The 27266-nt window shown below is 42.7% G+C and overlaps 1 protein-coding gene across 3 annotated transcripts in view; it reads right to left on the reverse strand.

Annotated features, from left to right (window-relative positions):
- The window catches only part of ash1l (ASH1 like histone lysine methyltransferase), a 59935-nt gene that overhangs the window by 28028 nt on the left and 4641 nt on the right, over window positions 1-27266 (reverse strand). For 2 of the 3 annotated variants that reach the window (XM_062965181.1, XM_062965182.1), the window contains exons 2-8: window positions 22986-23506; window positions 13276-18070; window positions 11014-11118; window positions 7133-7832; window positions 5338-5430; window positions 4326-4505; window positions 2235-2329 (exon numbers count right to left, since the gene is read on the reverse strand). In XM_062965181.1, the coding sequence (XP_062821251.1) occupies window positions 2235-2329; window positions 4326-4505; window positions 5338-5430; window positions 7133-7832; window positions 11014-11118; window positions 13276-18070; window positions 22986-23402 (6385 nt within the window). In that variant the 5' untranslated portion in view covers window positions 23403-23506. The remainder of the gene's footprint in view (window positions 1-2234; window positions 2330-4325; window positions 4506-5337; window positions 5431-7132; window positions 7833-11013; window positions 11119-13275; window positions 18071-22985; window positions 23507-27266) is intronic. The other variant, XM_062965183.1, reaches the window with a different exon arrangement.

Here is a 27266-nt window from a genome sequence, read left to right on the forward strand (position 1 = left end):
TTCAAAGGAAGTGATTGGCACCCACCTCTTTCTAAGAAAACCCTATGGAATCCATAGGTCTGCCATAAGTGGAAGGGCAACTTGAAAGCCAATACACAGAGATTTAGCGGTGTCTAAAAGGCCGCTTTCCCCTCTCTATTGTGATGCAGACAAGGGAAATGAATGAGGACAAAAGAGGGGCAGGCAGAATTCCCTTGATGGCCTTGGCGTTATTCAGATATGCACACACATGGGGGCAGGGACGGACGACAGAACAGCTGTCATGTTGCCTTTACAACTTGCTCTTAAAATGTGTTCTTATTTTGCAAAGCTCGGAGTTGTGTTTGGCAAGTTCCAGGAAGCAGCAAATTCCGCAGGGAATCTGTTTTCACTTCTATGACCTCACTGGGTAAAACAAAAGGCTCTTTCAAGGGCCTGGCAGCCGGCCCGGCAAGTAGGGAGTGCTCCCCTCCTTCTCTTCTCCGCCTTTAATAAATGAGGCACCCAGACAAGTTAGCGTGAGCCGGGTAGAGGAATAATCCCCGTAATGAGATTCAGGGAGGTGAGACTGCCGGGGCCGAGTCATTAAAGCTGCCTATCTTTATAGTCAGCACTTGTTTTGGGTCTTCTGGTGCAAATAAACTCGCAGGCTCTGGCCTGGCAAGTGAAAAAAAGCACAAGGAGCACAATTCAGCACACAAGTCTCAAATCCCAAAGCCCCTGGAATTAGGAATCCTTGAATTGGACCACAAACATGTTTCCTAAGCAAGTGCATGTTTGACTCTTCAAGTCGCCCACTGTAGAGGGTCCAAATAAGGATCTCAACATGTAAGAATAAGGTCTAATAGAGCCACCTCCTTCTAAGTTGCTGTGAGTTTTCCAGGCTGTATGGCCATGTTCCAGAAGCATTCTCTTCTATGGCAGGCATCCTCAGAGGTTGTGAGGTCTGTTGGAAACTAGGCAAGGGGAATTTATATATCTATGGAATGTTTAGGATGGGAGAAAAAAACTCTTGTCTGCCTGAGGCAAGTGTGAATATTGCTGTTGGCCAGCTTGATTAGCACTGAATAGCCTGGCAGCTTCAAAGCCTGGCTGCTTCCTGCCTGGGGGGATCCTTTGTTGGGAGCCCTGATTGTTTCATGTCTGGAATGTCCGCATGGGTTCGGACCCCACTCCTGGTGCCAAGGAGTGTGTAACAACTCAAGGTGAGTTGTTACACACTCCTTGGCGGATTCCGACTTCCATGGCCACCTGTTTTCTGAGTGTTGCTCTTTATTTACTGTCCTGATTTTAGAGTTTTTTCATACTGTGTTCATTTTCATGGTTTCCTCCTTCCTGTTGAAACTGTCCGCCTGCTTCTCGTGGATTTCAGTGGCTTCTCTGTGTTGTCTAACATGGCGGTTATTAGGACACTCACAAAACAGTATGGATAAAAACGTAACCATTATAATATTAAAGCATGATTAAACAAAGCATAATAATTCTATAAAATAAAATGTAACAATAAGGAAAGTTAATCTACCCATCCCTCTGCTGAAAGTGTTCTCCAGCAGCCAGTCAACAGTCCAAATTTAAATATCTTTACCTGCCTTAAAGAATAACAACAGGGAAGGGTTTTTTTTTGCCTGACAGCAGCCACAGAAAATGATTTATTGCATGCCATTTTTTTTCACAGTTTAGCAAAGGCAGGTTCCTAGGTGAAAATGTCGCTCCTGCCTTATATTCCATCTCCAGCTCTGGCCCACATTCTCTTTCTAAACACAATGTCCTCTCTAATTGTGGGAGAGCACTGAAAGACCAAAACAGGTTTGCATGCCTTCAAATAAAACATAGAAGAAGAAGGCTAATAAAGAGGTCAGTTTCATTATGATCACACACTCCCTCCATTTGGAAATGGCACGCTGTTTCCAGCGCTAGCAACACTATACAAAGGACATCTCATGGACATTTCCTTCTCTTACAATCCTTTTGGGTAAGACCACCTCAAGCCTCTTAAGACAGGTGGACCTGGCCAGCCAATTGGGTTCTCCTTAACTCCTCTCCTGCTAGAACATGAACATTTTTCCTTAAACCAAACTGCTTAGAGCTTCTGCTGAGTGGCTCTCCACTGTCCAGAGCCAAGGCTCTCAACATCTCCAGACCCACAGCATTAGCTACCACTTACGTCCTTTGGGAAAGATAACCTCTGCTTCACCCCCCAGAAGTCCAATGCCAGGCCCTTCACAGCATGCAATGTTCACAAAAATCTCACTCACCCACGTGAATAGGTGCCGGGAACAAGCCGTACTCGTGCTCTCCAGGAGTGTATTCCAGCTTCTCTTTCTTTAACTGGATCAGTCGGCTTTTGGGGCTGAGAACAAAGGCAGAAAAAGGGAGGCAGAATGAGCACAAGCCCTTTGGAATTCCCTCGGTTGCTGTAGATAAGACTTAACCTGAATTGTGTAATTATACCTAAATTATTTTTTTATAAAATTAACAATTAGAAGGGGAGGCTCACGAGCACTTCAGCTTGGAAGGAGGCTATATTCAACCCTTTGCTTACATCGGTGATAAAGGGCCCAAATGCACCAGATTACATCTGATCTTGGGAACTAAGCAGGGGCAGGCCTTAGATAAAAGACTGCCAACAAATACCAGGTGCTGTAGGTGGTATTTATTTTTTGATATTATTATTTATTGTTATAGAAATAATATTTATAGATTATTTATTGTTACAATATTGCTGTTTTTATCCTATTTTTATATTGTGAATTGCTTTTTATGTATTTTTATTTTTATTGTGTTGTCAGGCCTTGCCCCATGTAAGCCGTCCTGAGTTCCCTTGGGGAGATGGTGGCAGGATATAAAAATAAAGTTGTTATTATAATTATTATTATTATTTCAGAAGAAGTAACTGACAAAACCACCTCTGAATATTCCTTGCCTAAGAAGGCCCTTTGAAATTCATGGGGCTGCCATATGTTGTTATACGATCTGAAGCGAAACCAGAGTATGTTGCCATATGTTGTTGTTCTCCTTATTGTTGTTATAACAACAACTACAACTCTATTTATACCCCAACTTTCTCCCCGCAGAGACTCAAGGTGGCACACAATCTAACGACAATTTAAAACAAAGCAAATACGAAAATGAAAAAAGCATTTAAATCTTAAGTGTATGGATATAAAGTTAAAATACAATTAAAATACAATTAAACTACATGTATATACTGTATATGTTGACAGCTGACTTGAAGTATATCTTCACGGTAAGCACCAATACACACACATACAGAGCTGCAATATCAAGGTAAATCTCAAGGATCGCCTTCCTGGACCGCAGGAGAAATCGAAAGCATAAAGATTTCCCTTGTGTATTAAAATGTGGGATATTAAATTTTTATTTTAATGAACGTGACAGGCTATAAAATTCCAATTTGCATCATGGTCTGGTTAAGAGCAATGCATTTAGCAATGAATTCTGTATCATCTGCACTCTGGTTCACTTCACTTTGCAAAACACGGAACACCTTCTTCCCCGGAAAAAAAAACCCCCTTCCTACTGTTAAGAGCAAGCAGAAGCCAAATGGTAAGTGTCTTCCTCACTCGGGGAAAGTTATTTATGAGCGGTGCTGCAACCGCTCCCTGTGCTTAAAGAAGAGGTTTCTGATCTCTCCTTGAAGGAAAATAGAATAGGAAATGCTTGTGAGTCACTTGTCTTGTGAGCAAAAGTATTCTTTAACTTGGAAGCCATTCAAGAATTTTGCGTGTGGGCTCTGGATAGAATACGTTGCACGAGAGTGCTTCTCAGAGTAAGAGCGTGTCTGCTCTAGAAGCCTCCCTTGGGCGAACGTAGGATTGAAAAAGTCTTTGTGCAGAGCAACAATGGAAAAGGCAGCAATGTGTACTGTATTTGTGTCAAGTGCTCTAGTTTAATTATTGTTAAGCAACAAGATTGAACAATTATAATAGGCTACTAACTAGTGCGAGCTATAGGGAGCATACTACGCCCCTATTAAAGCAACTCCACTGGTTGCCAATAAGTTTCCAGACCCAGATCAAAATGCAGGTCATAATCTACAAAGCCCTACACAGTTTGGGTCCTGCCTATCTTCATGACCACATTCCCCCCTATGAACCTGCATGGGATCTTAAGATCTGCTGGAAGGCCCTCCTCTCAGTCCCACCTCTGTCTCAAGTGCGGTTGGTGGGCACAAGGGAGAGGGCCTTCTCGGTCATGGCCCCCCAGCTCTGGAACATCTGAAAAAGCATATTTTGTCTGCATTTCAGTGTCAGATTTTCAAGTCCTAATTCAAGGAATGACAGACAGAAGTAACAAGCCTATAACAGAATAGTAATCCAGCTTACTCAGTGGTTTTGTATACATCGGAGTATAGCCCAGCCTTCTGGTACTTTTTCTTTGGGGGCCGCGGAGCTTTCTTCTCCCGCTGGACAGGAGAAATGAGCGGCTGCTCGAGGGTTTCCAACTCATGTGGCTTCACTATCACTTCCTCACGAGTAGGGGACTCGGTTGCCACCTCAGAAAAGCTAGAAGGAGAAAAGCCAGAGAAAATTAGCATGTAAAAGGAGAACAACATATTTGTACTATGCTCTAGGTTTGAAGGATATGTTTATGCTGTTTTATGCTGTGTTATGTTGTTTTTATTGTTTTAAATTGTTTTAAATTATGACTGTGTTTTAATGTATGATGATGCTGGGCTTGTCCCCATGTGAGCTGCCCCAAGTCCCCTTGGGGAGATGGGAGCAGAATATAAAAATTAAGTTAGTATTATTATTATTATTATTATTATTATTATTATTATTATTATTAACATGCAGGGTGAGGTTCATTGCTTTGTTTACTATTCCCAATCAGAGGAGAAAAGACTGGGATAGACAACAAAGCTGCTTCATGCTACTTTTTATGTTCAGATATTAGACAAAAGACCTTCAGGTGGTGATGATGATGATTATTATTCTTATATAATAGTTGCTTACCTGTAACCATGTTTCTTCCAAGTGGTCATTTGTGAAATTCGCACATATGGTATTGCCTGCGCAGGCACGGAAAAGACCATATGTGCACATTTCACAGGGACCACAATGGAGAAATAATATTGCTAATTGTTGTGGTGGTGGTGTGTATATACATATTTAATTATACATATTTAATTATACATGACACAACAATAAACAATAATAATGATCTTAGTCATGCAGTTATCATTATTAATAATAATAATAATATTGCCATTTGTTGTGGTGCTGTGTGTATACATGTTTAATTATACATACCATAACAAAACATAATAGTGATGATCTCAGTCATGCAGTTATTGCTATCATTATTAATAATAATAAATATAAATGTATTACCCACCTCTCCTTGTGGGTATTGTTATTGTTATCATCATCATCATCATCATTGTTATTCCTATGCCATCTTTTCCATAATTCAGGACTCAAAAACAGCCTATAACAAATTGAAAAATACAGCTGAACCAACAAGATACAGAAGTTCAAATGAGATCAAGCAATCAAAAAAAAATGAAAACCAGATTGAAGAATGTTATCATTAAACATGTATACCTGCATCACCACAACAATGGCGATCTAGCAAGATCTAGCATATTGCTTAAGTGACACAGACCTTATCAAATCAGTGATCAAATCCATATCAAAACAGAAACACCTCTACTCCTCTGCAAAAAGAAAGCAGGAGTGATTCCAGTCTAACTTCTCAGGAAGGGACTTCCAGAGCCTGGGAGAAACCACTGAGAAGGCCTTGTTCTTTGATATATCATTGAGGCTGGTGTGACAAAGAAAGGCCTGCCCAACAAATCTCCAAGCACAGGTTGATGTGTAAAGGAGAAAATGGCCTTTAGGGAAGAAGGGGGGCCAGGAAGACATCATTCCACCATGTCTCCTGTGTCAATATAACAATATAATAAAATATAATACTAATATTATGCTATACTAATAATATAATATATTGTATATACATATAATATTGATAGTAATATTATAATGTAATGCAATTTAGTAATAATACACTATTATAATTGTATATTTATATTACATGTAATATTACTAATAATATTGCAATATAGTAGTATAATACAATATAGTAATATATAATGCTTATACTGTGCTATGCTAATACAGTAGTCTCACCTATCCAACATAAATGGGCCAGCAGAACGTTGGATAAGTGAAAATGTTGGATAATAAGGAGGAATTAAGAAAAAGCCTATTAAACATCAAATTACGTCATGCTTTTGCAAATTACGCACCAAAACATCATGTTTTACAACAAATCAACAGAAAAAACAGTTCAATACCTGGTAACATTATGCAGTAATTACTGTATTTACTAATTTAGCACCAAAACATCACAATGTATTGAAAACATTGATTACAAAAACATTGACTACTAAAAATTGACTACAAATAAAGATAGAATTGCTGCCTAGAGAAACAGCTGTGGATCCAGGCAGGAGGCAGACTGCATTGGATAATCCAGAACATTGGATGAGCAAAGGTTGGATAAGCAAGACTCTACTGTAATATAATATATTGTATGTACAGTGGAGTCTCACTTATCCAATACTCACTTATCCAATGTTCTGGATTATCCAACGCATTTTTGAAGTCAATGTTTTCAATGCATTGTGATATTTTGGTGTTAAATTCGTAAATACTACATAGCATTAATGTGTAATGAACTATTTTTTCTGTCAAATTTGTTGTATAACATGATGTTTATTATCCAACATATTCGCTTATCCAACGTTCTGCCAGCCCATTTATGTTGGATAAGTGAGGCTCTACTGTACATAAAACTTGTAAGCCGCCTTGAGTGCCCTTCAGGGTGAGAAGGGCGGGATTTAAATGTCGCAAAGAAATAAATAAATAACCTAGGCCTGAACCATATGCGGGTTTAGCAGTCAGAGACAAGCACTTTGAATTAGAACTGCAGTTCAAAGAATTCCCAGCCAGGATGGCCAATAATAAGAAATGATGAAAAGCCAAGTTTAAAGAAACCGTATTACAAAAGATACACTCTGGTGCAGATTGGTAGCATATTCATTGATTTATCTTAATGTTCCTGAGCCAGAAGCTCCCTTTATCCCACCTATCAATGGGATAGCAGTGTTCAAACACAAAAGGATTACCTTTTATTGCTCTGCTCTTCATCTTCTGGCAGAGGCTTCTGCCTTTTCCTGGCCTGTTCCTCTTCCTGCCACCTCTTCCTCTTCCATCCCTTCACATTCACTCCCTGAACCACGGATTCTATGGCATCTTTGACAGTATCGGGGCCACGGTGGAGTAAGTAGCCTTGGTCCGTGCTCTCCAGCTCTTGGCTGAGAAACCGGTTCATCTGAAGGACGTGTGACGAAACTACCGAGGGCAAGGGATATTTCCGAGGCCGGCCAGGCCGGCGCTTGACAAAGTTATTGCCAGTCCGCGCTTGCCGCTGTAATTTCTTGGCTTTGAGGATTTTGTTCACGTGGTCCAGGTTCCTCTTTGTGGCCAAAATCTTGTCGTAATTATACATTTTCCTCGCCTGGCACTGCATGGCTTCCACCACGCTCCTCTTGAAGTGATGGGGAGAGTAACCACTCGACAAGCGGTTGGAAAGGAGTGAGAGGTCATCGTTGCCCGAGTCGCCTGGCATCAAGAGGGCACCGTTCTTCTCCCGGCTGGGGCTCTGACAGGGGCTCCCCGAGGGTGCCGCAGGGACACTCGCCATGTTCTCAAAGGTCTTCTCCAGCACACTCTGGCTTTCATGCTGAGCCATGCGCTGCAACAGATTATCCACAGGATCCTCCACTGCCGGGCCTAACTTTGTGTTTCGCGCAGGTACCCCAGTCACTGGAAAGACAAGAAAATGCAATGTAATTTATTTATGTATATTGTTTACATTTCGTTAGTACAAAAAGTAATTCTAAAAGGCCTATGCTCTGAAGTATTATTTAAAATGATTAGCAATTGGGGAGGGCATGCTTCCACAATGGTGGCATACTTGAAGCGATCCCATCTCTCACGTTCATTTGCTGAAACAATACTAGCAAAGGGACATGAAACAGGATATTGATCTGGCTCAATGGGAGAGAGCCATTCTTAAGGCAATCTGATCACATAGCCTTTAGAGCAGCAACAAGAGCTACCTCTTAAACCAAGCTTGAAAAGAATGACATCAGCAGAGAAGATGACATTCTATTTTAGTGTTTACATGCCTTAGGCTTTAAATTATACATTGTATTGATTTTAGCATTGCTAGCCACTTTAAGACGCTTTTATTTATTTACTGCATCTCTATACCGCTTTTCTCACCCCTGGGGGGGACTCAAAATTATTATTATTGTTAATAATAATAATAATAATAATAATAATAATAATAATAATAATAATAATAGCAAAATTCAGTGCCAAACATACATGTGAAAAAAGGCAAATAACTAAATAGAAGAAGAGGAGAATAAGTAGTAGTAGTAGTAGTAATAATAATAATAATAATAATAATAATAATGTCATTACAAATTTTGGTAGCAGCATTTGGATCCAATTTCAATTTCCAGACACTTTTCAAAGGCAAACTTAAGTAAAGCAAACGTATAGCAACATATCTGGGAAGTTACTAAAGTACAGATATGATACAGCAGATATGTTCTCTTAAAGGAGGATGCACCTAGTCAGTCAGGATAACCTGATAATATACAGGGTGTTTGAAAAAGAACTCCCTAGTTTTAATGTGTTTATACTTAAAACTAGGGAGTTCTTTTTCAAACACCCTGTAAAATACTAATATTATGCTAAACTAATAATATAATATATAGTATATACATATAATATTGATAATATTGTAATGGAATATAATAATAATAATAATAATATACTATTATAATTGTATATTATACATTATATATAATATTACTAATAATATTGCAGTATAGTGGTATCGTACAATATAGTAATATATAATTCTTATACTGTGCTATGCTAATAATATAATTTATTGTATATACATATTCCTTGTAAGCCGCCCTGAGTCCCTTTCGGGGTGAGAAGGGCAGAACATAATTGTCACAAATAAAATAAATAAATAACCTTATAACATGTCTTTTGGTGTTGTTTTTTTTTAGAACCATGTACAGCTAACCTCTCATAGCTCTCTTTGAGAGGCAAGTGAATTTTTCTGGAATTCCTTGTGGCCCACCACCTGTTAAGGAAATAAGAGCTATCTAAACAGCTGCACTGATTACAAGCTTCAGGGAGAAGGGAGGATGCCACGTCTTGAAGATCCATCCTTGAACCAGCGCTTCCATGTTTGGGAAAGGCCAACGAAGATCAGAAAGCAAGCACAGGACAGGTGACAGCTGCAGCACCGACTAGGCATGAGTTGAGAGCAATCCATTGACAGAGGAAGGTTCTCATTCTGAGCCCTTCCCATCCACACTCTTCCACAAGATAACCTTGCTAGCTAAGGGCAGCTATATAGGCACCATTCAATATCGCTCTGATCTGTCTTGAGTGGCATCTACCACTGCTATGCCACCTGCTGCTCTCTCTCCAGCTGTGGCCCAGCTTCTCTTTATACCATTAGCCAATTGTCAACCAATTGCATCAGCAACACAATGGCACCTTCAGAAGACTGGAGCAGAAGATCTCTGGGCTTTACTGCCACTCTTTTTTCATTTACTTTGCATAATTATGGATGGAACAACAGACTGAAATGTAAGCAGGAAGAAGCAGTACAATATTGGCATAAAATAATAATAAGAAGAAGAATGAAAAGCTGATAAGGAGAAGACCCGGCTATGGCTCACAAATTGGACACTGAAGAAGGAGACAGAAGGCCTGATCCTTGCAGCCCAGGAGCAAGCCATCAGAACAAAGGCAATTAAGGCCAAGATCGAAAAATCAGCTGACCCAAAATGGAGACTCTGAAGGAAACCGACTAAACCATGGATCATCTCCTCAGCTGCTGTAAGAAAATCGCACAGACAGACTACAAACAGAGGCACAACTATGTGGCCCAAATGATTCATTGGAACTTTTGCCTCAAGTACCACCTCCTAGCAGTAAAGAACTGGTGGGATCACAAACCTGCAAAAGTATTGGAAAATGAGCACGCAAAAATACTGTGTGACTTCCGAATCCAGACTGACAAAGTTCTGGAACACAGCACACCAGACATCACAGTTGTGGAAAAGAAAATGGTTTGGATCATTGATGTTGCCATCCCAGGTGACAGTCGCATTGACAAAAAATAACAGGAAAAATTCAGCCGCTATCAGGACCTCAAGTCTGAACTTCAAAGACTCTGGCAGAAACCAGTGCAGGTGGTCCTGGTGGTGATCAGCACATTGGGTGCCGTGCCAAAAGATCTCAGCCGGCATTTGGAAACAATAGGCATTGACAAAATTACGATCTGCCAACTGCAAAAGGCCACCCGACTGGGATCTGCGCGCATCATCCAAAAATACATCACACAGTCTTAGACACTTGGGAAGTGTTCGACTTGTGATTTTGTGATACGAAATCCAGCATATCTATCTTGTTCGCTGTGTCATACAATATAATAACAACTTATATCTCGCCCCATTTCCCCAAGGGGACTTGGGGTTGCTCACATGGGGACCAGGCTCAGCAATACACAATAAAATACAATCACATAAATACATTTAAAACATCTAAACATAAAATCATAAAACATACAATACATTAAAATACACTCAAGCAATAGCTACTAGTCAGGCGCAGTGATCATATTCCACTGGGGTCAAGGCAAATGTTTTTCTGTGGCAACAACATATTCTACACCAGTATCTATTACTACTACTGTATTGATCTTGTCCCAAGCAAATTAAGCTTAACGTAATGGAACTGGGACAATCTTATTCCCCTGTACATTGATGTCTTTGCATTCTGAATGTTGCCTCCTGGATAGGATTGGTAACTGGAAAGGCCAACCCAGGATCAGTAGGCCTCTCTGTTGGATTATCCCTAAGTAGAAAGACAACAGACTTTCAGAAAGAGAAACGTTCTTTACCTGTGGAAGATGTGCTTTCAGACGAAGACCTTTTTCTGGAAGGGCTGCAGCCTGTGCCCTCTGTTGACCTCTGCAAGGGTTTGTCCTGTGCTGGAAGTATTCCCGCTGAAGAATAAAAACAATGTCAGAAAGAAATCTGGATGCACAGATGTCACTGAAGGTGAACAGCAACATTACAGCAGAACCGTGAAACTTCTATGCTTATCTTGAGCTTGTTCCCCATGTGAACCGCTCCGAGTCCCCTCCGGGAGATGGAGGTGGGATCTAAATAAAGATGATGATGATTATTATTATTATTGTAGAATCCCCCTAAAGAAGGATGGATGCTACCTTTGGATTTCAACATTACCTAGCACTGTACTCAACCTTAGGATAAACCCCAACTTTGATTTCATTCCCTCCACCTTTCTAGGAAGTGATAGTACGCACACATACACCTTTCAAAATATAAATCTTCATTCAATGGCTTATTTCCTAATGGGGTGGACTGTGGCCTTCAAGGCTGGGTTGTAAGTCTCATGGTGAGGCTATTTTGTTTACCAATAGCTAATCCTTTCTATCTATAGGCTGTCCTCTTGTGGTTGCATCCAAGCACTGCATACATACATACATACATACCTATAGACTGGTAGCTAGCTAATCCTTTCTACCTATATACTGGCTTTTTAAAGTTTTGGGAGCTCTCAAAGTGTTGATTTTGTAGCTGAAAACCCACAATTATTTTATGTTACAGAAATGGTCCAGATCCATTAAGCCATGAAGAAGCTTTTGTGGTACAAACCAACTAAGACAGTAGAGTCTCGCTTATCCAACCTTTGCTTATCCAACGCAGTCTGCCTCCCGCCCAGATCCACAACTGTTTCTCTAGGCAGTAAGGACTGAACTTTTTTTGGATTTAACTTTTGACAATTTGTTACTTTAAGTACATTTTATGCAATTCTATCTTTATTTGTAGTCAATTTTTTAGTAGTAAATGTTTTTGTAGTCAATGTTTTCAATACATTGTGATGTTTGTTGTTTTGGTGCTTAATTTGTAAAATCATAATGTAATTTGATGTTTAATAAGCTTTTCCTTAATCCGTCCTTATTATCCAACATTTTCACTTATGTTGGATAAGTGACTCTACTGTACTATGGCTTTTCGAGAGCAAGATTAAAAAACAAGGAATATGTCGATGTAAATAAACACCAAATCTGGAATTATGGTTCTCTCCATACATGACAGAGGCACATTTGTGAAAGACCTGGGCACACACTTGGTGGGCAGCTTGTACTGACCTTCACCTAATGTGTGAAAAGAGCCTAACAAGGCCAGCTCCAGAGGTGTTGATCTCAGTGTACCTGAAAGATAGCCCTTTGGGCCCCTTTGCATGACATACCTGAGATGTGGCAACAAACGGTGAGTGCAACAACTGAGCTAAAAGCAGCTTCGGCAAAGAAAACAGCTGGTTCCAATTGTTGGAAACGCACTTACTGAAAGTGATACATTTTCAACTGAGTCACCAATTAAATGCACTAGCAGAGAGGCAATGATTCAGAGATGGCACACGATGGGCTGTCCAGAAAACCTCTCTGTTTTCCTCCTAATTAAGGCTGTTTCTCATCAAACCCAAGTCAGTTCGCTCATGCTAATGGAATTCCTCAGGAAATTCCCAGAACTGCACTAACCAAGACAACCTGTTTTCTCCCCCCACTTTTCAAATTTAACCCATTAAGAGTAAACTCAGCTGCAGTGCTCTTGCAAAAAGGAAGATAAGCCTGCCTAAAAAACCTTGGGGCCTTTGAGCTGCTGCCAGTCTAAGAAACCAGTCTTTGTGATTAAGACCATCCTAACAACAACAACAACTACTACTACTACTACTACTACTACTTTATTTTTGTACCCCCCCCCCCCCAAATCTCCACGAAGGGACTTGGGGCAGTTTACATATAGCACAAGGTGCCTAAAACAACACATAAAATGAACACACAGTACAATACAAAATAAAATCACTAGTATATAAAACAATTTGAACTCAGAACATCTTCATGTATTGGTATACTTTTCCTCCCTGTCAGACTAGCAACCTGAGGCCTCCATTTGGATTTCATATCATCTATCCTGTCTAGACATTCCTCAGGCCTGCTTTAAATCTAGATTCGTATAGAATTGCCCTTGACCACAATGTAGTCTTGGGAGTGCTCTTTCCAACCTGCTTTTGTACACAAGGGAAACATTTTATGCCACACTGAAGGACAGGTTAAACAAGAGAGGTCTCTCACCTGAAAGGACTGGAACGGTCTTTTCCCCAGAGGACAATGTTTCCTTTCGAAGGGCCCGGCCGAGCGACGTTTCTTGGGGGCCGAAGAGGCCAGTGACGTCAGACATTTTTTTACGTCCGCCGGAACTAGCAGAGCCAGCAACCCGGCAGCTGCCTATTGCACTGGTAAAAAGGTTGGTGTGTTCATCACTGCTGGCTGGCTCAGAACTCGGCGTGAACCTGCCCAAGGGAAGGCTGGGAGGGACATCCGAGCACTCTATCTGCAAAGGTGTCTGCAGTCCCAGAGCGAGGGAGTTGGACTCCGCCGGCTCCCTCCGCACCCACTGTTCCTCCCTGCCTAGCAAGCCTTTTGAAGGGGACAGGTGTGGGCAAGCCATGTGGCACCGGTGCTTGTCTTTATGCTTGTATCGCTCGCCAACGCCTTCTTTCCCAAACCGGTAGCGCTTCAAGGACTCCAGGACAGTCCTGGAAGGGCCATTGGGCGCCAAGGTGTCCAGGGAAACCTGCTGTTGCTCGGAGGAGCGATGTTCGCGGTGCTTGTGGCGGTGGCGGTGCTTGTGTTCCAGCATCCAGCCGTAAGCCATCTCCGGTGGGACACTGGGGTGGTAGGTGCTCATGGAGAGGAGGGGTGCCCGGCTGGCCGTGAGGAAGGCTTCCTGGCGGAGCAGCTTATGCTTCTTTTTGTGGTACTTGGCGGGGTTGAGGAGCAAGTGGCCAGTATGCATATAGGACGGAGGTGGCAGCGGGGTTGTAAATGAAGGAGACGGCGGAGGAGGGTAAAGGGTTGGCGGGTAGCGCCCGTAGTAGCCCAAGCCGATGGGAGCAGCCGCGAGGGGAGAAGGAGAATAAGGCATCCCGTAGGAGGGGTAGAACCCGGTGCTGGAAAGGGGGAAGCTGAGGCTATGCATGAAGGGCATTTCCGCCATCGCCTCCCGCATTTTGGGCGGGCGGCCTCTTTTCTTCTTCAAGTCCGGCTTCCGGATGTAGTGCAAAGGGTCCAAGGGGAAGGTGGGGTGGGTGTAGAAGCTGTTGAAGTTGATTCGGAAGATGGTGGGCAGCAAATCCCGGGGGATGAAATGGTGGCTCCGGTGGGTGATCCGTATTTCACTCAAGCGATTGATCAGCTCCTCCAGTTCAGCCAAGAAATCGGGATCTTGCCTGCCCCGCAGCTGCGGGTATTTCTTCTTCCTCTTCCGCTTTTGCCTCTTGATTTTGTCATAGGCCAGATAGTCATGGCTCCGGCGCTTACATTTGTGCTTATGCTTCTCCTTCAAGCTGCTCAAGACCGTGGAGGTCTCCGGGGGCACGAGAGAGATGTGGTCGAAGGAGTGCCGCCGCTTCTTTGGGCCGCAGAACTTCTCTGCCCGGTCGGAGGTGCTGTTATTGTCGGTCCCGATCCCACTGTCACTGGGAATGGTCTCATCGCTGTGCGACTCACTAATGGGCGATGGCGTCGCTTCCTTCAACGAACCGAGCTCACTCATGTGGGACGGGGAGTTGGGCAGGAGAGTAGGGGGAGAGAGCCTCCTTCTGGCCCTTGAGGCCTTCCGCATGGCGAGAGTCTGGACCACGCTCCCCTGCCGGGAGTGGAGGTGCAGGTAGGGCACGGAATTGGGCTCCACAAAACTCATGTCACTGCTGATGGGACTTTGTCCCCCACTGACCCCCGACGACTGAGAACAAACAGGGGAAGGAAGCACCTCGGGATTACTGTTACTAGCCACTGAAGGAAGCAATGGGAGAATGGCTGGCCCTAGGGTGGTCCCAGGTGCCTGCTGGGTGGACTTTTCAAGCACAATTAAGCCGCCGGAATTGCCAGCCAGGATGTCATTCAGGACCGCTTTTGGCTTCCTGCCTCGCCGCTTGCCTATGTAGATGGTTCCTTTCTTGCTGACATTGATCTGTTGGCCTAGTTTGGAGCCAAAGGTGGCAGCGAGCGTCGAGACTGTCGTTTGGAGCTTGGATTGCACTTTCCCTTTATTTGGTTCAGCCGCGCTGGACGAGAGGATTTGATTCAAGAGCTTTTTCCGCTTCAGCGTCTTCATCTTGTTGATTTTCCTGATGATGGTTTTCATGAGCTGGCCATTGTTGCGCCGGGTCTCCTTCCGATCGGGTTCTCCCTCAAGGTCACTCGTTTTCCCAAGCTCCTCAGAACCTCCTAATGGATTATCCTCTTCAAAGAAATCTCCGCTCGGCTGCTGCTCGCTATCCGACTCCAGCTTCTCGGAACTCTCTGCGGTGACAAAAGGAGCCACGGAGAGGACCGGAGGTTGCATTTTGACCTCTGACCTCATCTGCCTTTTAGGACGACCTCTCTTCTTTGGAAAAGCTTCTTCCAGGAGGCTCTGCCGAAAAGAAGTAATTTCTACCTCCGGGTGCAACACAGGTGGCTCTTGCTCTTCCTTTGACTGCACTGAGAAAACCTTTGAGGCGGGGATCTTCAGGGTCCGCTTTGGGGGGCCTTCCAGGTGGGGCATCTCCTTAGACTTTGACCTGCCCCTTTTGGACTGGTACATTTCAGGCAGCAAGTCATCGGGAATGCACTCCACAGGCGCCTGCATATGTGCGCTGTAATATTTACTTGGTTCTTTCTCGACACCCTTTAACAAAGCAAGAGACTGCATGCTGCTGGCTTTGCTCAGCTTCGGCAAATGATGCTTGGCAAAGTCACGTTCTGCATAGGAAAGAGGGCCTGAGCTTTTAAACAGCTTGGTCTGGTCCAGGCTACTGTTTGACAGTGAGCTGCAAGAAATATTGCCGAAAAGTTCAGGCCTTCCCAGTTCTAGACCTTTGGAAGGTTGGCAGGTGCTTCGAGAGACAACTTTGGTCCAGCGGGGCTTCCTCCCTTTCCTTTTTTTGAATGGCTTTGTCTGTGGGCTGCAACCACTGCTCAGGGACTCCACGCCTTGGCATGCTTTCCCTGACGCAGTCATGGTTCCCATCTTTAGGAAGGGCTTGTTGTTAAATAAGCTGGAGAAGCTCACGACCGAAGGGGCAACAGTGGCACGGGCACTTGAGTCAGTCCCCAGGCTGGGCTTTTTGCCTAAGCTCTGGCTCGGTTTAGAACCAGAGATGTTTAACTCCCGCCCAAAGCCTTTGCTGCCAGGATTCAAGACCCTGTTCATACTTGAGCGCGCGCTATCAGAGGCAAACGGGGTCTTGCTAATCTGCTCAGAAATGCCTTCTAAGAAATCAGGAGTGTTATTTAAATGCAATGGGCTGGAAGCTAACTGAGCCAAGGTTGCGGTGGGGCTACGGATTAAAGTTGCGACAGATGCAGCCGGGGATGGAGAGGGGAGGCCGCCCTCTCCCACGGCACTGAACGGGGATTTGGCTGTGGAGACATCTGAAGCGCCTCCCGTTGTTCTGAAGTCAGGAGAAGTGCAATACACCGGTACTTGCTTGTCATGCTTGGATGTTTCTGAAGGAACTCTTTCACTGGACAGAGAGCCATCCTGTTGAATGCTGCTGTTCCCTTCTTTGCTTGCACTTGAGACTTCGTTTTGACTTGGCAACTTTTCTGGGATGCTCTCCTTACTTGGCCTTGCAGTGTGCTTTTCAAACGGCTTATTGCCAACACTGTCCTTTAAAAAGCCTGGAGGGACAGCACTTTCCAGATTCAAGAGATTTGCACCGCAACACCGCTTGTAGGGCTCTGAGGAAGAGCTCGCCAGATCAGTCTTCAGTGACCCCGAGTCTTTATTAGCCAACGTGCAGGGACTGCTGGTTCCCACCAATCTCTTCCCAGAGTCCTTACCACTCAAGGCGGGTGGACCACCAATCCCCAATGGCTTCCTTCCAGACTCTTTGGTGACCAACCCACTGGCCCCCAAGAGTTTCTTTCCAGAGTCTTTATTAACTAACCCACTTGTTGTATTGAACCCTGGCAGCTTTTTCCCGGACTCCTTGCTAATCAATCCAGTTGGGCCTTCTGACCCTGAATGTTTCTTCTCAGAATTCTTATTAAACAATCCAATTGGATTTCCAGGTCCTGGAAGCTTTTTCCCAGAGTCTTTATTAACCAGAGGAGGAGGAGGAGGAGGGGGAGGGGGAGGACTAACCGCATTCAGCAGCTTTTTCACAGGATCCTTGTTGACCAACCCAACTGGGCTGCCTGCTCCCAGCAGTCTTTTCCCGGGCTCCTTACTGATCAACCCAAGTGGCGTGCCTGTCACTAAGGATGTTCTTCCACTCTCCTTGCTGACCAATCCAACCGGAGAACTAAGGATTGGTATCTTCCTCCCACAGTCTTTGCCAGTGAGACCCACCATATTGGGACAAATGCCCGGTTGTTTTTTGCCCCCAGAATCCTTACTGATTAACCCAATGCCAACAGCAGTCCCTGGCGATTTCTTTGCAAACTCCTTATTGCTCAAAGCAACACCCACACTGCTACTTCCAGGCTGTTTCTTGACAAAGTCCTTGATAGCCAAAGCTGACGGTGCCACCACAACGGGCAGCTTCTTTCCAGAGTCCTTTGCAAATCCTGTAGCAATCCCCATGGGCAACTTCTTCTGTTTTGTTTTGGAAGACTTTGAAGGAGGGCAAGTTGCAATCAGCTGAGCCAGTTTTTCCGTGACCGTTGGTGTTCCGTTAATCTGAATCCTGTCTTTTGAATCTGGATCGTGATTAGGGATTGGAGTGGAAAGTGCTGACTTCCCATAATCTTTCACTTCAGAACGCAGTGGCGAAAGTTTTCTTGAGAGCAGGCTGCTTTCCCTCAGTCTGCCGTCAGCCGTGGAGCCTTCAACTATCGGTGTGGCTTCTCCGCCTTTTTTGTACAGCTTTGCTGGATCCTAAAAATTGGGAAAAAAGAAGAAAAGCTTAAGCATTCAATGAACAAATGATTTCTTATTTTGTTGACTTGTAATGGAAGGACTAAAGAAAAATATTTCTAATTCTGAAAGTACCAGGATTAAAATTGTCTGTTCCATACACTGGCAAAGAGAACAAAAGACTTTGTGGCATTTGTATTAAAGGTGGGAAGCAAGACCTAAATGAAAATAGGCACTGGAGGAACAGTATTGGAAGGAGTGAACTGGAAAGAACTACACTAACAGTAAATCTGGAGTTTGCGCCCCATATGCTCCCCAATTAATTTCTTGTACTTTTAAAGTTGGGAAAAAAGAGAAGTTTCATGCTCTAATGCATATAAAATAACTGATATGCTACTGAGGTTTCTATGTGTTAGCACCAAAGGTTTTAGAATGGGAAACTGTAATTGGAGCCCCCTGCACCAAATCTTGTTGTCAGCTGCCAAGCCAAACAGGAAAACAGATTGAGAAGGGAATAACTATTTCAAGCAGTAGGAAAGATATTAAGGGATTGGATGAAAACTCTTAGTATCCCACAGCTATCTTAGCCATATACTCACTGGGGAATTCTAGAGCTATCACCCTTAAAACTAATCCATCCCAGCACTGGTTGGGTGGGTGCTTTATAGGTAGGGTTTGGAGCCTTGGCCTGCTCTTGCACTCGCCACAAACAAGCCTTCCTACAAAACCAGCTAGTGACTAAAGGTTTGGGAAGTCTGGAAACACAGTTTTTTGGGATTTTTCCAAGGCTGGAAAAAGACGGTTTCCCTGCCCTTGTCCCTTTTCCAAATTCCTTTCACTCTTTGAGAACACACCCATATCCTGTTACTAAGACTGTACAATCTCTACCGCAAAGGAATTCTTTCATTCATACATTTCAGTAATTAATATTTTATTCACAGCACCTCAAAGAAGCCAGGGGAATTTTTTTCAAGGCTGGCAAGAAGAGGGAAACAGTTCCTTCTCTGCCATGAAGCTTGGAGATAATTTAGTCTACATAATGTGCAAAGAAAACAAGTCAGGATTTTATACTACTATGCCTGGGCTATTAATGCACTGTGAACATCAACATCTTACCAGTATGCCTCAGAAATTTATTAGCAGTTATAGAGGATGGGCAGGGAGATAAATACAAGCCAACTATAAAAAAGGAACACAGCTCTGTTAAAATGCCAAAAATATGTGACTCGAGAAAACAGAACTCTTAAGTTAATGATTGATAGAATAAACTCTGTGTTTTTGCTCAAAATGTTTATTCTAAATCTCTTAAGAACAGCTTGTAAGAATTAATAAAATGATATGCTAAAATGACAAAGTTGTTGCTGTTTTTTTAAAGGGAGGAGTTCCAGCAATAAAAAAGCAAAAAAAGTAAAAGAGAACAGAGAGTGTATTTGTCAGGTTAAGTTATGAGAAACAGAAATGTTTTCATCCAGTGACTATAAATGTAAATGGAAGAGTGAGAGTCAGTGATACAACAGAAAAGGCAAGGCCAATTTAAAACAACTGAATATTAGAATACAGGCCCCATCATTGGAACAGTGTGGCCAATGCAAAACATCTCGGAAATCCAAGATTAGGAAAAACAAGGCCTTATTCTGCCTTATTGATAGAGCTCTGGTGAGAATTAAAATAAGACCATCATCTAAAAAATGTTGGTCTACAATTGACATCATCTACATGGCAAACAGGATTATTCTCAAGCTTCTTTTCTCATTGTTAACTGTTTGTCCTGTACCCTAAAGAAGGTTCAGTCACTGCTTTAGGTCCTGCTGTGACAAGGAGACAGGATTAGATGCCTCTGGATCCCACCCGGTGTTTACTCTGAAAGCTGCTGGCACTAAAAGGATTCTGTGGGAGGAGGAAGACGAAGAGCTTGGCACCGAGCCTAGTTTGCACACAGCCACTCCAGTAGTATGTAAATTCTCATTGAAGCCCTATGGTTGTAGGGAGAAGAGGAGTTCAGCTTTCATCAAATGTACACACAGGAAAAGGCAGCCACAATTTAAACCACGCACTGGAGTAACAATAAAGGGTCCAATCTCATTCCCAAAATAGCCACTGATGGTATTTGGGGTACCCTGTCATGGCAAAAGTCGCATACCTTGCAGCTTTATGTAGTGCAAGTACACTCAACACAGCACACTCTCAAAGTATAAAAATTACCCTATTCAAATGGAAGGTCACCTCTTCAACCCACAGCAGGTTGTGAAGTTAATTCTTTCCACAAGTTGTCTGTGGCCTTCTCATTCAATCATCAAACTGGAGGTAAAACATATACTACATGTACATCACTCCTAACATACTTTTGGTTAGATCTTGTGATTATGCTTTGGAAAAACCAATTCCCAGAATATGCTGCTTTCCATTGCAGCTTGTAAAGATGAAGCAGGGAGAACGGTTTTGGAAATTTTCTCAAAGCATGCTGCAGATGAACTGATGGTGGAAAGCCTTCTGCAGCATTCACCTGCAAAGCCAAGGACGCTGCAAGGAGTGGAAGGATACCTGTGCTCAGCAGTTTCTCAGCGAAACAGGGAGCTCTAAGAGAACAGAAGCAGGATCCATCTTGTTTCCTCATCTCAACTGCATCATGTTACAGCTGTCAGTGCAGAGCTTGTTGCTGTCACCTTTGTGCCTCCACATCATCCTCGAGACTGGAATAGTCTCAAAGCTGTTCAGCTATAAATAGGTGGAATATTCCAGTGGCTGCGTTCGCCCATCTGCGCCTCAGGCAATGAATAGCTCTGCTGCTGCAGTTCCTGGATGATGATTTCCCAGGAAAGCAAACCAATACCTACCAAATTGCTGAGCATGTTGCAAATGAAGACAAAGGAAGAAAAAAAAACCTGGGAAGCCTTAGAAAGGTGCATCAGTACACAGACAAAAAGCAGCTTACGGAAATAGTAATAAAAGTGCAGTCAGGATTGAGCAAGTGTACAATATGAAGCAGATTTGATGCTCTGATAATTGGCAAAAACCACCTTGTTTGGCTATATTGTTAGGCAGTTTAAAATAATTTTAAAAGATACAATTAAAACAATTATTTGCTGGTAATTGCATGCTTTAAAAAGCATGCTTGTAGCCCTTGCTTACAGCTAAAGGAATTGCATGACCTGCCAGGATTTGTAAATTACCTGGCATTTCTTAAACGCTAACAGGGTTAATACCTCTGGCCTGGACTCTGGAGAACAGAGTTCGAATCATCCCTGCTTCACCATGGAAACCTATGGAGTGACCCTGGCCAAGTGACATTCTCTCAACCTCAGAGGAAGGCAAAGGCAAAACTCTTCTGAATAAATGTTGCCAACCCACCCTTGCAAGCACCCAGCAACAATTCCTGAACATATATACAGAGCACATGTTTTTCCAACAAGGAACATTGGGCAGCCACTATGTATCTGTGACTTGGGCACATAACTTGAAGAGCAGAAAGATGTGGCTCTGAACAAAATCTAAAACTCATTAGCTACCAGCTCAGAAATTAACAAATTAATTAATTAAAAAAGACTGGCCTGGCTGACTGAAGAAAAAGGGTCCCCCAACAATGAGGTGCTGCTGGCAACCCATGAATGATTATAGAATTAAATTATTATAGCAGGAGTCAAAGCTAAAAATAAACATTTATCAACACATAGCTGTGTACATAAAAGGTTAACAAGAACCACTAATTACAGCTATTAGCCAAGAACCTCTGGAATAACCTTGGCTTTTCTCAATGATGTAAAGGAGCCCTCAATGTCTAGATGCTGCTTGACCTACTTTTTGAAATTTCAGCAACATCCATGATATTGCCTTGGCCTACCAGCTCCATTCCATTTTGGCACTTTCCTATCCTTATCAAAGTTTACATACTATGGTTAACATTATCAAAAGCAGCCACCCATCAATAAAACCGCATGCAATAGCTGAAAGATTACAGCAATTACATAAAAATTAAGTACAAGTTAGTTCACACATTTTTCCACCGCTCTGAGAGGCCAAGCTTGACATTTTTGGCTTCATCAGATTTAGGAGGCATTTTTCCTCAAGGATGACACACCTTCAAGAATGAAAGAGGGCTGTGTAAGAAACTTTTGCACTACATAAGCCCTGGCTGAAACATTTAACTCAACTACATACTCATTAGCAAATTCCACCTCAGGGCCTGAACCAGAAAATACAAAGGGTGCCCCCAGGATAAATAATAATACCAACTAAACCTAACAACTTCCTGTTCTTTTATTACACCTAGACTGTGCAGCCAGAAGGCATCTACCTGATCTTTTCTTCAATGTAAAGTTGGCCCAACATTTCCCTCAATTTCCAACTTATATTCTGGAAAACTATTTTTCTTAAGAATTAAAAAAGGGAAGAAAGAATCTGTTAATGACTTTAAGACTGACTTACTGCAGCATCAGATGTTGTGAACTTCAAGGTATCTTTTCAGATCAATTGTATCAGAAAAAGTGACCTGAAATTCATGATATGTATATATAGGGGTCGTACTGTACATCTTGTAACTGGAGAAGACAAATACTACCAAAATTCTTTCATTTTTACAGAATTCTCTCGACCATGAGACCCTGGGTCTGATAAGGCTGAAGATACTAAGACAAACTTTTTTTCTTTCAAGGTGGCAAATTGCACTCTATGTATTTCGTCTCATATCAATAAAGCACTAATGCCTACAAAACAACCAATTTACCAAAGGATAGTTTCATTCACAAAACAACTAGGCTCTCAAACACAATAGTTAGCTATTGCAAAAACAAAAACCCAGTAGCATGTTATAAACAATACTATCACCAGAGTGACCCCTGAGTTTCCATTTTATACAACCCTTTCATTTTGCAGTTTTCCCTTCTCCTCTCCCAATGGTATGATTTGGGAACCAGAAAGACACAGCACAAACATGACTCACTTGCTTGACAGGACCAGGGTCATTCTTCTCTTCAGGCATCTTCCCGACCTTCTGCACCCTCCTGGTAGTGGTGGTCTTTATGGCAGGCCGACAGACATAATTTTCCAGGTTCTTCGGAGGCTTTTTAGTTCTCTTAGCTTGGAGGCCTATTTTCAGTTTTAAATTGCCCTCTGAAAAATTAGTTTCCTTCACAGAAAATTGTTGCTGGGCGTCCGTCACGCGCTCATCTTTGCCAGCTTCATCACCAGCAGTTCCCTCACAACTCCTGTTGTCCTCTTCATCTTCCTTCGTGCTACCATCGAGTTCCACCTCTCTCCGCCCTCCCGCTGTGCCTGTGGCAACTGCAGACGGGCTCTTCCCAGAAAACCCTTCAGAACCAGAACCCAACCCTAGCATAGCAGTATTTTGAGAGTCCATCACAGTATGAACTGTCGCAATTTTTCAATTTTGTTTTTTAAAGCAGAGCAGGCACATGGTCCATCGGTAGATCTTTAAAGAAACTTGGGGTCAACATCTTCTCCCTGTGGAAGAAACGCAAAATATACAGTCAGAAAATGATTGTTTAAGGATGCATAAGAGAACAGATTTTCAAAATTATTTGTTGTGAAGCAGAACTAAAGTACAGGTGAACATGTTATTCCAGCTCTTCCACAAAATTACTACAGTACTTTTACAGGTCAACACTCTTGTACCGCATATACATGTATATAAAATAATAAGAAATTCCTTTTGGGAAAAAACACACTCATTTATCACAATAAAGGAAAACCAACCATTAGTCTTTCCAACTAGACAAAGTTCTTATTCACTACACATGATCAGGTAAGAGAGTAACAAGCATGTAGTAAGCACAAAAACCTCTACCTCAGTCCATGATGCTATGTTTTCCATATGTTCCTAAATATTTTATTGATTCTATGAGGGACTCTTCTTGGATGGCTCTTCAGTATGATATACCTGGTTTATTGTGACCCAAGCATAAAAATGTACTGCCTCCTAAAATTCTTTCCTGCTAAAATACATTGAATGCAAAATTCTACTGTGTATGCTTTTTCTGGGAAAGAGTTCAAATTTTCACCAGATTCTTCACATCGTTTGTTACTTTAAAAAGAACAACTGACACATAATATGAAAAGCTCATGTCTGGTAACTGTGTAACGGCTGTAATTGCAATGCTGTTTTCTAGGAACTGCTATAACAGTTACTTTATATTTAATGACTTGCTACTAAGCCCTCTTTCATTCACCCAGAGACCTGGTTTACAAATCTTGCTTATGCCCTCTAGCGGTGTCCTTCTGTACCTTTGCACCTCTTTGGGCAAGCCCAAAAAAGGAGTTTTGCACTTTCCAATAGGACAGGCCTATGGAGTTAGAGCTGCCCATCCAAATGCAAGGCACTGCCACTGTCCCTTCTCTAATTTCAAGAATGCTCCCTTGATCCTCAAATTCCTACACTTCACCTTCTTCTACATAGGTTTATTAATGACTTTCAGCAATATATCTGAATTATGGCAGTAATTCTCATATCATCAGACTCCAAACCCTTACAAGAGGGATGGGAATTGCGCAGCCTTCGGGATGTTGCTGGACTGCAATGACCAAAATTCATTACAACTTGCTATGCTGGCCACAGTACAACTTTAAAAAATGGTTAGTGAATGTTACCATGTCTGATGTTTTGAATTAGAGGCATTCCAATTCATGGATCATTTTTTAAACCTTTCCTCCGTACCACAACTTCTCTGCATGTCCCTGTCAAACTGTTCTTCCTTCTGTGCTCTACTTCGCCTAAACTACTGTTGCCTCACCTCTTGGATTTGGGATGATGGGAATATAAATCCATTCACACAGAAATGGCAGGATGCCAAGTAGGTTGATTGGGGGGGGGGGGGGAAGCTCCCATAGAGCAACACTTTTATTTGTACCAATTCAAGAGTCATGTGTCTCATATTTTTAAAAATTCAGGAGAAATTAAAAACATTCACTCATCAGTGTGATATGTTACCAATCCTCATGAACTATAGGTTTCCCCTGACGTTAAGTCCAGTCATGTCTAACTCTGGGGGTTAGTGCTCATCTCCATTTCTAAGCCAAAGAGCCGGAGTTGTCCGTAGACACCTCCAAGGTCATGTGGCCGGCATGACTGCATGGAGTGCCCCTACCTTCCCACCAGAGCGGTACCTATTGATTTACTCACATTTGCATGTTTTCGAACTGCTAGGTTGGCAGGAGCTGGAGCTAACAGCGGGCGCTCAAGCCGCTCTCGGGATTTGAACCTGCGACCTTTCAGTCTGCAAGTTCAGCAGCTCAGCGCTTTAACACACTTCACCACCATCAATTTGGGATTCAGGTTTCCAGGGGCTAAACCCACCCTACAAAGTTAAATAAACACCTCAAACTACTAACAGTTAATGGCAGATGTTTAAAACCCTGAGGAAAGAGGCACCTGGATTCCTCCCTCAAACATTCAATCCTTGGCTCTCTGTCTCAGTATAAGTAAGAAGTGTCTCAATTGGAAGTACTACTTAAAGGCTTTCTTTAACGTTTGCATTTCATACTGTTTAAACCACTATCTAAATTTATGCTGTAGCAGACCACTTTGAATCCCGTTCTGTAGAAAAGTGGGATATGAAATAAGCAAAAAAGTAAACACTTAACTACACATGCCCAGTAGGGACATCTGTGTCTAATTCTATTCACAACATGGTGATATTTATGACATGTCAATCCTGAGCATACTTTCTCAAAAATAAGACCACTAACTGAAGCTCACTGCCTCTGAGTAAGTGAATGTGTACAGTTTTGTACAAGCTGGAAAATTATGATGGATTTACCTACACCCCAAGCTAGTGAGCCAGAAACAGATATAGGTATCATCTGGCTTACACTCTTTACATGCATTTCCTTGAGAATTTCAGAAGTTAGCCCTTGTAGCTCTCTTGTGCAAATACCAACACAAGCTAGGAGAGACTATTGATATTATGCTGGCCACCAAAGAGGCAGAAACATTATCTTTTCCCAGTTTTGTTTTCGTGTCAGGAGCAACCAGAGTTGTTTCTGGAGTGAGAGAATTGGCCGTCTGCAAGGACGTTGCCCAGAGTACTCCCGGATGTTTTGATGTTTTACCATCCTTGTGGGAGGCTTCTCTCATGTCCCCGCATGGAGCTGGAGCTGATAGAGGGAGCTCATCCGCGCTCTCCCTGGGTGGGATTCGAACCTGGCAGCTTTCAGGTCAGCAACCCAACCTTCAAGTCACGAGGCTTTTATCCCCTAGGCCACCAGAGGCTCCTGGTATTCTTTTCCCAGTATTAATACAAAAATACATGAGCGTTTGAGTCACCCAGAATTCCACCTTCAGTTATTCAAAGGTCTACCCAACAGCTCACAAAGGGGGAATGCATTCAGCTGCAAACAAGATGGACACACAAAACCATGCCAACTCCTATCCTGGAACGCTCATCTACTCCATTTTTGAACAGGTAAGAAACACTAACAGCTTGGAAGTGGAACAGAGTCAACCCTGATAGTACTTGGATGAGAGACCATCAATATCAAAACCATCTGAGAATAGTTTGCCTAAGAAAACCCTATGAAATTCATGGAGCAGTCGCAAGACAGCAATCAACTTAAAGGTACATGCAGACAAGAAACCACAATACTCCTTTCTAAGGAGCAGAACAATGATTTTCTTCACTCCCAAATAAATTGAAGAAGATTGCCTATTTCTCTATGGGTGCAACTACACTGTCGAATGCATTTTGACACTTTAACTATCATGGCTCAATGCTATGGAATTCTTGGATTTATAATATGGTGAGGCACCAGCATTCTTTGGCAGAGTAGGCTAAAGACCTGGTAAAATTTTCCAAGGCTCCATAACATTAAGCCATAGAATCATAGAATAACAGAGTTGGAAGAGACCTCATGGGCTATCTAGTCCAACCTCCTACCATGCAGAAAAAGGACAGACGGCCATCCAGACTCTGTTTAAAAGCTTCCAAGGAAGGAGCTTCCACCACACTCCAAGGCAGAGAAGCTCATATAGTCAGGAAGTTCTTCCTAACATTCAAGTGGAATCTCCTTTCCTGTAATTTGAACCCATTGTTCTGAGTCCTAGTTTCCAGAGCAGCAGAAAACAAGCCTGTTCCCTCTTCCTTATGATTCTCTTTCACATATTTATTATTATTTATTTATTTCCATCATTTCTATCCCGCCCTTCTCACCCGAAGGGACTCAGGGGGGCTTACAAAACTGGCAGAATTCGATGCCAATACACAACAAT

Source organism: Anolis carolinensis, unplaced genomic scaffold (genome assembly GCF_035594765.1).
Source record: "Anolis carolinensis isolate JA03-04 unplaced genomic scaffold, rAnoCar3.1.pri scaffold_14, whole genome shotgun sequence".
Classification (NCBI taxonomy): domain Eukaryota; kingdom Metazoa; phylum Chordata; class Lepidosauria; order Squamata; family Dactyloidae; genus Anolis; species Anolis carolinensis.